Source organism: Aulostomus chinensis, chromosome 8 (genome assembly GCF_037954235.1).
Source record: "Aulostomus chinensis isolate RoL2024-O1b breed Wild chromosome 8, RoL_Achi_v1.0, whole genome shotgun sequence".
In the NCBI taxonomy this organism is placed as follows: Eukaryota; Metazoa; Chordata; class Actinopteri; order Syngnathiformes; family Aulostomidae; genus Aulostomus; species Aulostomus chinensis.
This window is the reverse complement of record NC_141327.1, coordinates 16,729,133-16,743,276: the sequence shown is the minus strand read 5'-3', so window position 1 is coordinate 16,743,276 and position 14,144 is coordinate 16,729,133. Positions and strand designations below refer to the sequence as shown.

General features: G+C 41.8%; 1 protein-coding gene across 2 annotated transcripts in view; it reads right to left on the bottom strand.

Moving 5' to 3' along the window:
* LOC147257391 (alpha-1,6-mannosylglycoprotein 6-beta-N-acetylglucosaminyltransferase B-like) overlaps window positions 1-14,144 on the bottom strand; it is a 110,671-nt gene that overhangs the window by 17,378 nt on the left and 79,149 nt on the right. For both annotated transcript variants that reach the window (XM_086211298.1, XM_086211299.1), the window contains exons 9-11: window positions 9,109-9,240; window positions 2,086-2,219; window positions 753-883 (exon numbers count right to left, since the gene is read on the bottom strand). In XM_086211298.1, the coding sequence (XP_086067424.1) occupies window positions 753-883; window positions 2,086-2,219; window positions 9,109-9,240 (397 nt within the window). The remainder of the gene's footprint in view (window positions 1-752; window positions 884-2,085; window positions 2,220-9,108; window positions 9,241-14,144) is intronic.

The following is a 14,144-nucleotide window of genomic DNA, read 5'->3' as shown; positions in this document are numbered from 1 at the left end:
ATTATTCCATTATATCCTTACTTAGAAAATAGCTGTTGCTACATTAATGTTCTAAACCCAATAAAACCTTTAGTAGGTGAGAGTGGCTGGATAGTTTGTGAGATGGACATAATGGGAATAAGAAAGTAAGAGGTTCCTACCTGAAGCTGAGCATGTAGGTAAAGTAGTCCACAAAAATGGTAGGATGATGAGAGCAAATGAGAGGAGAAAAAAATGATTACATTTTCTGCACTTGGCTGGTCTGGGGGGCTCTGGCATGGCGGGGTGAGGATTGTTTGTTTGTGTGAGCATGCATGCATGTATAATTCAGAGTTCAGACAAAGCAGGATAAAGTGCAACTTTCATGTACCTGCAAGTGTGATATTTGTTCATTTTTGTACGTATGCAGTTGCTCTTGAGCGAGTATACATTGTATATCTGCGGATTTAAGCGCATGCACTTTGCTGGCTCCTTCTAATTTGTTGGCTTCATCTAATTTGTTGGCTTCTTCTAATTTGTTGGCTTCTTCTAATCTGTGAATGGAAACAGCAGCACACAGACGACACAATAACACAGATATTGTAGGACAGTTTCAGTTTGTTTTCGCCATGACTGTGGGGACTAAACAGATCCTGCCAAATCAAGCTTCTGGATCTGGATCTGTAGCTTCATCTACTGAATGATAGGGTGTGTGTGTGTGTGTGTGTGTGTGTGTGTGTGTGTGTGTGTGTGTGTGTGTGTGTGTGTGTGTGTGTGTGTGTGTTCGTTTGTACCTTCCACATGCTGGCCTCTTTCCCATACACCACTGCCATGTTGTTGACTTTGTTCTGCTGGATGCTCCTTTTCTCTGTCTCATTCAGCTCCTCCGAAACGAAGCCCATAAAGGAGTTATCTGGTGTGTGAGCTAAATGTGTGTTTGTGTGTTTGTGTGTGTGTGGCCCGGTAAAGCAGGAAGATAGTAAAGAGAGAGAAAAATTATACACAAAGAGAAGAGAAAGGTAAGACAGTTTCATTGTTAGCAAAAGAAGCAAGACAGTTGAAGAGCACCATATCCTTGTTTGCTTCATTGCAATGGGCAGGTCAGTGGGAATACTACATCCCTAAGTATTATAAACTGGCTTTGGTGGTATGAAGGTGTACTGAAATGGAGAGCTGACCAGTATTTTATCTTTATCAACTACACTCATAATTTCTCAGCAACAATAATTACTCGAATAAATCAATTATCTACTGCTTCCTCGCATTTACTGCCAGCGTTCCTACCATGAATCTTCATAAGTGTGTTAAATCGTATTTTCAGCTCTTGTCTCAGGACCATGAATCTGCGGGTAAAGGTTGAGTCAGCCATTATTAGTTGGTTTGTCATTATAATTGATGACGTGCCTCTATATTTTCGGGCTCATATTGACATTATAATGGTCCTGTTATTCCTCTACAGCTGAATGACACTGTTAAGAACCGCATGTGAGAACAGACCAAAGTTTCAGTCAGTAGCTGCAAGGAGTAAGAGAACAATCAGGTCTTTGAAGGCATCGGGCATATTGTGCAGCAAGAAATATAGAGGAGGAAAAGCAGATGAAGAGCAGATGCAGCTGGCAAACTGTGTTGCTGCTGAAAATAGCTGCATTAAACACATGACTCCGAATTAATGTGAGCAAGCAGCCAGACCTGTCAGACAACGTGAAGACATTGAATTGGGAGTCGTTTCATCATTTGTGGAATAACTGCCAAAACTGATGTCAGATCTGTTTGTGTGTGTGCGTGTGTGTATTTGAGAGAGAGAGAGAGAGAGAGAGAGAGAGAGAGAGAGAGATGGAGAGCGAAAGAGAAAGAGAGAGTTTTAAATTTAGTACTCTAGATCTAACATTTTGAGGTTATAAACACAAATGCTTGAGCTGTTAAATACAAATAATTATATAACAATTCAAAAGTTCAAGGATGGGGCGGATTACGAAATTCCAAATAAATGTTGACAAATATCCGATTTAACCAATTTTAAGTTTAAGTCTCTGTGCAACAAAATCAATAGACTGACAGAGTGATGGATGATTCAAGTGGCTAAAACAGGAGAAACGGTGGAACTCAAAGAAATGGTTCAGGTCTTACGGAACATGGTCATGTACTGCCTGGCGTTGAGGTTCCAGTAGCCCCAGTTGGTCCGGTAGCCATGAAGCGTTGCGTACTCCTCGTGATTGTAGGCTGGCTCCGTACCAAATGTGTCAATCACTCGAATATGACACCTATAAAAACACAGTAAGGACACTTAATATTCACATAATATTCTATTTTTTCAATACAATAAAAATGTCAGGGTGAAATTCACTGCCCTTAACTTGTAAGAAGAAACATTTAAAATGGAGTTAAAGTTTATAAGGGAATTTGAAGCAGCGATACGGATATTTGAAGTAAATGCCAGCAACAGTGACTGATGGATAATACTGATGATGTAACATAGACGTAATCCCTTTTAATTCTTCTTCTCTACCGTTCAATGAATTCAATGAATTCATAAACAGTTTCAAATTACTTGTGAAAGTTAGTGTGCATATATTGTCAGCACAAACAAAATGGAAACATGGAAATGGTAGAAAAACAAAAGTCACTTCTGGGGTTTACAGTTATAGATATGTACACTGATATGGTGTCTATGTGAGTGGTTATCTCACACACACACACACACACACACACACACACACACACACACACACACACACAAAAACAGAAAACTCACTACCTTGTCTGTAACAGCAAAATCACTCAGTCTTGCCTGTGTACGGGCTCAGGGGGATTAACAAACCCACTTCCTCAGCTCTGAGATTTTTTTTACTGGCAGATAACTCTGTGTGTGTGTGTGTGTGTGTGTGTGTGTGTGTGTGTGTGTGTGTGTGTGTGTGTGCGTGTTTTTACATGTTAGACATGCTTCCATTGATTATCCATGACTATTTAATGAATGGAACCGCACAACAGATGTCTGGTCAGTTTTCTTCACTCATCACACAAGGCTGAGCTCCTCCAGCCATCTATAGAGACAGAAACGCCACCACACCAACTAAGTTCATGCTGCCAGTGAGCAGAATAAGGGAGCTGGTGAAGCTGGCTAAGTAAAAACTAATAGGATGGTAACCTGAATTACTAGCAGCTGTAGTTACACCTGTCTGATCACATTTACAAGCAAAAAGCTGTGTGAGCCTGAAGGCTGCTGGGATAGGCTCCAGCCCCCCCCCCCCCCCCCCCCCGGCAACCTGTAATAGGATAAGCAGTAGAAAGTGGACTGTGGTAATTTTTAACATATTAGTATGGCTGCAGTTCAAGTCTACACTGTCACGATCAGACACTTTTCTCGCATTCTGGTTGGGACTTACCCAGGCTTCTCTAGACAGAAAAAAAAAAAATCAGTGTTAACAAGACGATAAGCAACATAATAATACACATTTTACAGCTCAAGTATTGCAGTAAAAGTAGGATCTGTATATATAGGCAACAACAAAAAAGTAATCTGATGTCCTCAACTGTGTCTGTCACTTTCCTTTTCATGTCTCAAGAGTTGGCTGATAAAACACTTTTGCAACAATGCACACACTTTACAAAAATACAACTTATCTTATTGCTATTCTGTTTTATGGTCTATTGAAGCTGCTCACAGTGGAGAAATTGGTTTTCCTGCCTCTTCAGAGATGGATTTCTTCCTGAATTTTTGTATTAGACTACTTTCAGTATTCATGTATTTCTTCCAGGAAAAAAAAGTCTCTGATTCTACCAAATTGACAGCGAGGAAAGATAAGATTGTGGGCACTTATCCACTCAAATAAGAAATACCATCTTGACTTTGCTCAAAAGGTTCTGCAGTTTTTGTTGTATTACTGGTTTTGCGAATCACCAAGCTAAACAGAGTGAGCTTACCGAGTACGCAACAAACAAGGTCAAAATTGATGGCTCTCTAACCTTCAACATTCAGGTTTCTACTGCAGAAAACCTGAAATAAAATCAGAGGATGTAGCAGTTTTATACGAAACAAGGTGACGCCCCCATCATGTTTGGCGCCACTCGGATATTTTTGTCACTGCAGCATGGCCAACCAATAAACAGAGTTCTGTGAATTGGAGAAGGGCTTATAAATACAGGCTTATCTGCAGGAGAGATGGAAAAAAACACATTTATCTGCACAGTCTGACTGAGGCATCAAGGATGACATTCTGTTTTTAAAAAAATCGTTGCGTTTCTATTTGTAAGGGTCACAGGCAGCTAACAATGAATTATTAATGAGAGATGTTTCATTTGTCTCATACTGTGTTCTGCCTCCTTCTCAGGCCTGCAATATCACATATCACCAATTCTGAAACTGAAAATGTTCCTGCTCATAGATAAGAGGTCCCAAAGGCAGGGAAACACAAAGAGTAAAGGAAGACGGGATGAACGGGGAGTAGCTGAGCTGAATATCTTACAGGAGATCAGAGTATGGGGCTAATCTGGGTTAAACGGCTGCTCAGTAAGGCTCAACAGTCCTCTGAGGTGAGGGGAATATGGCAGGGTGGTGCATTGTCACCCACAGACTTCGTCTTTAACCGTGGAGAGATGGAAGAACTTGGCTTTGGCAGGTTAAAAAAAAAAACTTTCCTTAAAACGTTTAAATTAAAAGCTGTGTTTGTTAGTATGCTTTACCTGACCAGTTAAGAAGTGGAAGGAATCATGACCAAAATGCCAAATTGACAAATACAATTTGGAAGCAAAGAATATTTGGGGATTTTATTTTAAAGTCTTGCCCCTTATTTGATATGTAGGGTTGGGTTAACCCTCGTGTTTGCTCGTGTTTTTTTAGGGCCTGAGCCAGTCCCTGGCGAAGACCCTATTATGTTTCGAAGGCACACTCGCCACTTCAAAAGTAAATTTGACCCCCTAAACATGCATGAAAACTCACCAAATTTGGTACGCACATCGGGTGCGGCGAAAAATTCGATAATTAAAAAAAAAAGAGGCGCTCTACTCAATAGTGCCACCTACATACACAAAAAACCACGCCACAGCCTGTAGGAATGTCCTACAGACATGGGACGAACACCATTGAACTCGTCTCATCAAGACGGATAAATCATACACTCACACCCCTGACCTAACTGTAACAGGATGTCCACAATTTGGACACGAATGTCTAATTTTGGACAATTTTGCGCCCCGAACAAAATCTATCTCCTCCTAAACCGTAAATGCCAGGGCTTCCAAACTTTCACACATTACTCTCCCAACTGTGCTGATTAAAAGTTGTTCAAGGTTAATATACTACGCGCTCGGTTTGGATTTTATGAGCCGTCAAAGTGGGGGAGACACTTTTCGCCTTACAATGGTAGTCTATGGGGAGAGCGTGTCCTCTCAGGGTACATACTCTCAAACAAACGCTGCTCACGTCTACACCATACATTCCACAGCTTTTAAAAACACACCACTGTATTCCTGACAAAAATCCCTACAAAAATATGGTATTTTGTGTGACTTTTGACCAACGTATGCCGACTTATTCAGCTTTTCCACACTACATTTCTCTGAATCCTCCACTCTCTCCACTCCAGCACAGATCAGAGACAGTGCAGCGGGGGAGGGGTTCTTAAAGGGCCAGCTGGCAGCTCTGCTCTCAGCTCTGCTCTCCACTCTGACACAGATGGCAGAGAGCGAGCAGAGAAGGGAGGGGCTCTTAAAGGGCCGGCTCTCAGCTCTGCACTCACACTGTGCAGCGCACTGAGGCTCGTATCTCCTAAACTACAAGGCCTAGGGATTTGCCGATTACACCGTTGGATTCGGGCCGGTGTGAAGGACGCGGCCGTAGGCCGCGCGGGGGCTCAGGTCCTAACAACGCTGCTTGCAGCTTTAATTTGTTTTTGTTGTTTGTTTTGCATAATTCTTTGTGACTGAAAAAGCGGCGGGAGATAAACATGTAAAATTAGCTCAAAGCTAATGTCGTCTAATGACTAACAAAAGTAAAAATGCGCATTTACAAACTCTCTTTGGCATCATTGGATTTAATTTATTTTATTTTTATCCAGCTGTATGCCGAATGACCAGGGGAAAAAAATCTGATTTGATCTAAAAAAACAAAACAAAAACAACAAAAAACTACAACCACTTCTGGTCTGGCGTTCTTTTACGGTAATGCTAAGCGTGACCAGCTGCAGTATTCCACTTGTGCCACTTCACTCGGGCTCATTCATGCCAATCCTCCTGGATTATACCTAACAACTGTTACTGTAGGTATAAAAAAATGCCCAAAAGCATCTGTTTACAACTCGTGAGTTGTAAACAGATGCTTTTCCTTTTTTGTTGCTGTAGCTTTTGTTAGCTATCGCAATTGGCTTGAAGCTAAATGTATGCAACCGGCTGTTACTGCTTTCTAACTGAAAAAGAAATTATACAGAAAAACAAACAAAAAAAAAAAAACATTGTGAATTGAAAACATGCTTGAGTAGCAAAAAACACTTTGAGGGTGAAGTATCACTTCAAAGCCTTTCAAGGTTCCTCCGATCCAGAGGTTCACAAGAGTTCTCAAGTGGCTTTGGCGATGCGCAAATTCAGGTGAGGCTTGTGAGCAGGATAGTGATGCAAACCCACATCAACTCACTCTAAACACAGCAGTGATATGCAGCTTGAGCGAGAGCATTATGCAGCAGAATGTGCTGACTGATTTTAACACTTTCCCATAGTCCAACTTAATTTGCTCACTCAGCCAGATAGCTTGTGATCATGCTCACAGCTCAACTCACAACGGCATGGAACTGTGCTGTGGGAAATTTAGACTTCACTGGAATTGATCCACATTTTTACGTTATCGATGTGCCCCCACAGCATTGCTGGACCCGCCATGCTTGTGTCTTATTTTGCAGACTTTTCCTTGAATATATCATATCCACCTATATCTGTATGCACAGGAAATCAATATGCAAGCCCTATTATCCTATCAGCTTTCAGACTCTTAACAGCAGCACACATACACTGACGCAGCACGCACTCACACACACGCACACGCACGCACACACGCGCACACATATATACATGCTAACACAACAACACACTGGACGGGGTGAGCAGTCAGCACTGTGTTGTCCAGACATAATAAATGAATGTGGATGTCGTTGGGGACATAAAACAAAAGTAATTAAAGGGAGCCGAAGGGCCCCAAAGCTCAGAGCACTTGATTAACGATGCCTTTCAGCACACGAGGCTCAGCTGCACTGGTCTAACCTGACGAAGAGAGAGAGAGAGAGAGAGAGAAGAGAGAGAGAGCAAGGTGGGGGTTTGAAAAGGTATGTCATTGACCTATCCTGAACCTTTGGGGGATTGTGGAATTGTTGGTAAAGAGAAATTGATTAAGCAGTAGGCCCAAATGCCTGGTCGGGAAACATTAGAGAGAGGAGCTAAAAAAAAGGAATAGTTTTTTTGCTTTATAGTAGATCGATTGAAAATGATGGTACGTGTCACACATCACGCTCTCAACAGTAAATATAAACACCTTCTTCATTGCTTATTTTCACAAATCTTTGGCTGAGCTCTCAGGTCCACGAAGAATCAACAACCCTCAGGAGTTCTTTATGTATTTAAAATCAGTGAAGAGCATCTGCTTGTCGGAGTGAGAATAGATGTTCATCGTTCTACCAGTGGTGCTGATCCGTCCTTAAGAAAACTGCTGGCAAACAAAATGCTATGTCTTACAAACAGCGGCAGCCACATCCTGTTAGGAAAAGCAGAAATTAAGACTCCACATAGTAATGATGGAGCAAGCGGGGGGGGGGGGGGGGGGGGGGGGGCTGCTGACCTCTGCAAGCAATTAGGTGCAGACTGCTGGTGGACTGACATGTTTTGTGAGAGAGAGACAAATAGATAGAAACAGCAAAATGGGTTGTGTGCAAAGAGAGCTAAGAGTAGCTCCCCCAGCCCACCCATAATGCCTTTCTCTTGCTCATAATAGGATTTTAAAAATACATGGAGTGGCCCTTCATGTGTCTTGTTGGTTGATTCCAGATATCTTCCACTCGTCTGTTTTGTGGATTCTCTCTTCCTCTCTTCGCTCCTTTGTGGCCATCTTTGCACACATAGTTTTTTATCTCTATTTCACTTTCATTTGCACTCCTGCTCACAAATCTGCCCCCCTTTTTTTCAATCTTTTATTGTGGCTTCTTTTTGCTGGGAGCCAGAACAAGGAAAGAAAAATGTCAATTGCTGCCATTATATACAGGCGGTGGACAAAGATTCTTATTTATTGGACCAGGGAGGATGAAACTTAGACAAAGGGGGGTGGCTGCACGCTGTTTTTTGAGGATCTGGCAAGGACAAGACTCTGACTGGACTTTCAATCTAATGTGTTTCTTAGGTTACAACAGGGAAGACTTCTGAAAATATAATAGGGCTTGCTACTGCTGTGTTCTGCTGGCTTGTGCAGCTGAAATCGTTTCACATGCACAATGGCACTTTAAAATCCTGTTTTGGGAATTACATTAGTGTTTTGTTGCCTTGGCCACATGACTGTCATGGCCTACTTTCCCAGTTGCTCCATTTTGTAGCATTGCCAGAATCCATTAGGTGCACTTTTGTAACAGTCAGGGATGATAACTTGTGTTTTTTTTCCTTCTTGTTTTCCTGTCTTTTTTCCCCTTTATTTAAACACCACCGTCCCATCGCTGGTGAACCTCTGAGTGCATCCAAACAATGAGAATTAGAGAGTGGTGCATAAATGAACTACTGAAAAGTGTGAATTTGCGTGAGGGTTGAGTGGGTCGTAAGTGTGCATGCTGAGGTGTCACTATCTCACATGGCTAGAATGTTTGGGGACATAAGATATTTATCTTATTCTTGCTGTGCAGAGTAATGATGTGTGACAGGTGGTGCAGTGCCAATTAATATTTGTACTGTGCATGCGAGTGTGTCATGAGGTTGCTCCACATCACAAAGAGAGATAAAGTGTGTATATATATATACATACAGTATTTGTGCGCACGGACATTTTTGTGTGGCAGAGAGAACGAGCTAAATGAGTTAGTCCCTGACATCTGGGAGGAGGCATCTGATTACTCGCAGTAATTCTTCATCGTCTACACAAGCTATCCAATGCACAAACACAGCTGCGCACAAACACAATGCACACCCACTAACTTGTGTTTCTTCAGTGAGAGTCCCATGTGTTGCTTCATCTGCTGCAGGCCGTGGTAGTCAGTGTAGATGAGGTCAAAAGGCAGTGGGCCAGTTAGTGGGCAACTGCCTCTGCCTGGGGGCACACCAAGGAAGCTGCAACGCATACAAATAAAACATTCAGTTTATACATGGAGAAAAACATGATGGACAGAAAACAAGCGCACGTGCACACTGCACTTCAGCTCACCCAGCCACAGGGGCATCCGAGCATTCATTATTAACCCAGACAAAAACTGGTTTTGCTTTTGTAACGGAAAGGAAAGGTCAAGAGAAGGTAACTCCCCCGCCCTGTGTAGCAGCAAGTCAAGCACATTCATCATCAGGAGAAATGGGGATGTAATACCTCCTGTAATGAGGTTTGACAACAGCTTGTATTAAAAAAGAAGGGGAGCATAAAGACCTTTTACACCATGTTACATTTATGTGACACCTCATTCAAAAAAAGTTTATTTGGCCTTTCAAGCACAAATATGCGTCCTAAGCTTATGAGGAGGTTTTCTCAACACTGCATCACTTCTGTGCGACTCCGGAATGCAGGAACAGCCAGCCACGTATGTCTAATATGAAGCTAATGTCCATTTACAAAGTCCTCAAGCACATTGTCTGGTATAAAGCACGTCTTGTTTATTCAGCTGTATGCTACAGGACTAGCAGGAGTCACAAAGAAGGGATGCAGCAGTGACAATAAGCTCAAGACACTCATTTGTGAATATTTGAAGGCAAAATACACTTAGAGTGAGGCACTGCTTTATGGATTAATAAACAGACCTCTATATACTGTATATATCCTAGTTGTATTTACACAATAACTGGGATAACACCGTAATACTCCTATATTCTCCTTTTGCCTCTCTATCGTTCTAATAACTGCACTTTTCTGCTGTAGCTTGTCCTCTTTTACTGCTGTAATTAGTTTTCTCTGGAATTTGATGACCATCACATCACCAGCAGCTACTAAGTTAGAAACTAATAAGACAAGAACACACTTTGTTGTTTTTACTGCACATTTCTGGTGGACAAGGCAATTTTACACAAGCAGAGGGGTAACTATGTGGAACTGAAGTGCTTCAATCGCCACAACCGTTGCTTGATAGCATCTGGAAAAGAGCGTCGAACTGCTGAATTATACATTTCCAGCATTTAAAAAAAAAAACTGAGGTTAGCATTAGCCAGTGTTAGCTGAGTAGACAAAGAGCACCAGACTGAACTTCATCAGCAGAAAACCCTGTTTGACAGACAGCTGACCTCTGAGAAGTGCAGTGCAAGACAGTACAGCAGTGAGACTCGTGCCACGCGTAAACATGAAAAGTACACATTTCTATTGTAGCGTAACAGACAGTATAGTTGGGCTAACATATCACAAATAGCATTCACAGTCAAGGGAACTCCAGTGATCACCCGTGTAGAGTTGCTCTTATCAAAGTTACAAATCTTATTCCCTGAATTCGAGGATAACCTGGAATAGCATTTGGATTGACAGCTGAATTTATAAAGCCTGTTGTTTTTGGTATTTTTCACAAGATAGTATCACACGGGTAGTAGTGAGTTCAACCAAAGTGGAGCCAGAGGAAACCAGGGAGGCTAAGCATAATTCAAACAAACAGGATGAAAAGATGTGAATTTGTAATGACCTGGTTGGATTGTACCTCGCAGCAGCAGCAGCAGCAGCAGCAAGACAACAGATGGTCAATGAAGAGAAGACAGAGCAAGCTGATATGTTGAAGAGTGTGTGTGTGTGTGTGTGTGTGTGTGTGTGTGTGTGTGTGTGTGTATGCGTGTGCATGTTTTGTCTTACAGAATCCAAATCATTACATGTGTCCCCCCAAAGTCCAAACCTTTGACCAATGACCCCCTGAACGGCACACACAGACACACACGCACAGAACAAAGCAGAGGAGACGCGAGGTACGTCTGGTCTCATGTCCTCATTTGTCTCACTTTCAGCTCATTCATCCTCTGAGGGCTGTTACCATGCTGACAGACCTGCTATTGAACATCAGACCTGTGAATGTTCTGTTTGCTCATATTCATATGAAGGATGAGGCCAAAGGCTAATGGAGAATGTAATGTGATTCATACCCCAGTGAATTTCCTCTCACTGTGCTCGTTTTTACATGGGAGTTCTTTTGGGCAACAGTGTGCTTATCCAAAGGGCCATTTGATAGGAGCTCTGCTGGCAGCTGAAAACCACCAAACACTTGTATAAAAGCATGAATTCAGTGATTGCACTGAAATGGAAAAGGAGAAGCAGGAAGTGTTCAAACGTGGGGATTGGTGGGGGGTGAGGTGGAAGGTGAACTAGGAAACACTGATAAAAGAATTTTAGAAACAGTATGTTACGTACTTTCAGAGCACTGGCAAGTCTGACAGACTTTAATTTTTATTGATTAAGGTGATTATATTAAATTCCATATTCAAATTTGAGTCTCCCCATGTGTGAAAATACAAGATTTAAACAAAAAATGACAACTTTCCGATCCAAATGAGATTCGTGACATTGGTGCAGCTCTGAGCAAATCGATCTCAAAAACTATAAATTACTTTATGAAGTTACTCTTGGGCTTTGGGCTTGTGTTTATTCCCAGCAACACAGAACCCTTTTTTTAAACAATAAGTTATCTTTATTGAGTCAATAAAAGACTAAAGCTCTCTCTTACATAAAAAAAATAAGTCCTGCAATCCTTGCAATGGATCATACACTCAACCAGACACACAAAATTACGTTCTGACCCACTAGGAAACTAACAGAAAAATGTTCTGCAACTCTCTTGAATGTAATTGCAAGAAAAGATGTGCCAATTACAGCAGCTTGCAATATCAACATGTACAACCTGCAACTCCAACCTGCTGCATTTGATCAATAAATACACTGCATGTCTCAGACTAGGTCACAAAAACAACCCTGTAACTAACAAAGATGGCTACAAAATCTAGTTATTCATCATGAAAGCCAGCGTTAAAATGATGTACAATCGGTTGTCATTACACAGCTCAGTCGGTCTGTCGCCACGTTTGCGTCCGTCATAACTGAGTGAGGCAGGACAATAAGGCCAGCAACTTTGACTGCAGACGTGAGCATCTGTCTGCTACTGCCAGGGTTATCCACTGAGTGTAACATGCCAACAATTCAACAAATTTCCAAGCACACAAAAACCATCAAGGCATGTAAGAGATATTTAAAACTGCCTAAAAATCAATGATCCATTTGGACTGCCCTGGGAAGCTAGCACCATTGAACAAAAATGATCAATTTTCAACCATATTGAAAACACGTGTAAAAGTTAGAATTGTGTGAAATCTTATCTCTTGTGGCTACACAACTTGACATGCAAAAATTCACAAAAACACACACGCATGCACTCACACACTTAAAGATGGCAGCTATCCCAGACACAATTCCTGTGCCATGCAGGGCCACACAGGGGTCCAATTACCCAAGGCTCTCTTGTCTGCTGGCTGGCATGTAGTCAATGAGCCCTCAGCATGAACTCATACACACGCACGGACACACACACACACACACACACACACACACACACACACACACACACACACACACACACACACACACACAGTCAGAAAGCAGCGTACCACTTAATTTCAGAGGTTCCGACTCTTTAGAGAAGCAGCTATCCCACAAGATCACTATGTTGCTCATGGCTGCTTGATGGTACTCCTTTTTTTTTTTAAAGAAGAACCTTGTGGATCCTTGGGAGCACATCTTCGGACAGAACAGGTGAAAAAGATGAATATGAATGGCAAAATGAATGGATGACAAGTCCTAATATAACTGGAGGCTACTCCGAGAACGTATGAGCGATGAGCAGGCCCACGCACGGTGGTGTGTGTGCTGTTCCTGACTGAGAGGTGGGACCATCACCAAGTTCTTAAGGTGTTGTTTGAACAACTTTGAGATGGATGGATGGGGGGGGGGGGGGGGAGAAATGCAGAAAAGGAAGTCATTTTAGTTTTCCACCAGGTGGTGCTGACTTATTCGCCCCAAAATCGTGTAGATTCATTCTTGGCCTCATTGTTTTTAATTAATTCTGCTGACAGATACGAACAAACAAACACCTCTGAAAACACAACCTCCTTGGCAGAAGCAACAATTTATAATTCAATTAACAACAAAATGCCTTCATAAATGTGGCCATTTTGAACTTTCTGTTACTGCTTAAGTTGTGCTATTTCAGCACCATGGACAGCTCACATCGAGCCTCATCGCCCTGGAAAGTAAATTTAAATCTCTGTTCGCAGGGACAACGCGCAACCATCAACATGTGTGGACACTAATGTAGTTTTAGGGTTTGCGTTTGGAGCAACGACTCTACAAAATGGTATCACATGAATGAATAATTTCATGCGTATCATAATTTCAACCAAGATGTTTTTTCTTTTTTTAGGTGAGAAACATCGGGTCTTCAGTGGAATGTTGACAACAATTTGATAAATTTTATCCGTGAATTTCTATTCTTATTCAAAGAATGATTCTGTTGTTGATTCTGTTCAACAGTCTCAGACATCAGCAAAAGATTCATTAACTCCTGACTCTGCAAATGCAGCAGATAAATAATCAATGAAATGGATGTGTTAGCAATTGTGTTGTGGGGTTTTTTGTTTTTTTTTTAGTACATGTCCTTGTGTGTTACAAGTAATGCTTTCCGGAGGATGTGGTTTTCATTACCACATGACTGTATTGATCCCTTAAGGAGCAATTTCACAGGGTGTTACTGGACTCACAAAAGCACACAATGAGCAATAAGGCACAGTGTGTTGCTGGTAGATGGCTAATGAATGTCCTTTTGCCCATAGTTTTACTACTTTATGGGTGGTGTATATTGCATTGGTCTTGGTCCAGTGGTGCAGAAATAAAAAAAAAAAAAAAGAAATATTTCAGTAAGTCTCACTCCTGGTCCTTGGTTTGTCTCATTGTATAACTTGTAATGTGACGTTGCCAGTGAGGCTATAGACTCCTCTCTGCTGGCAACACACACAGA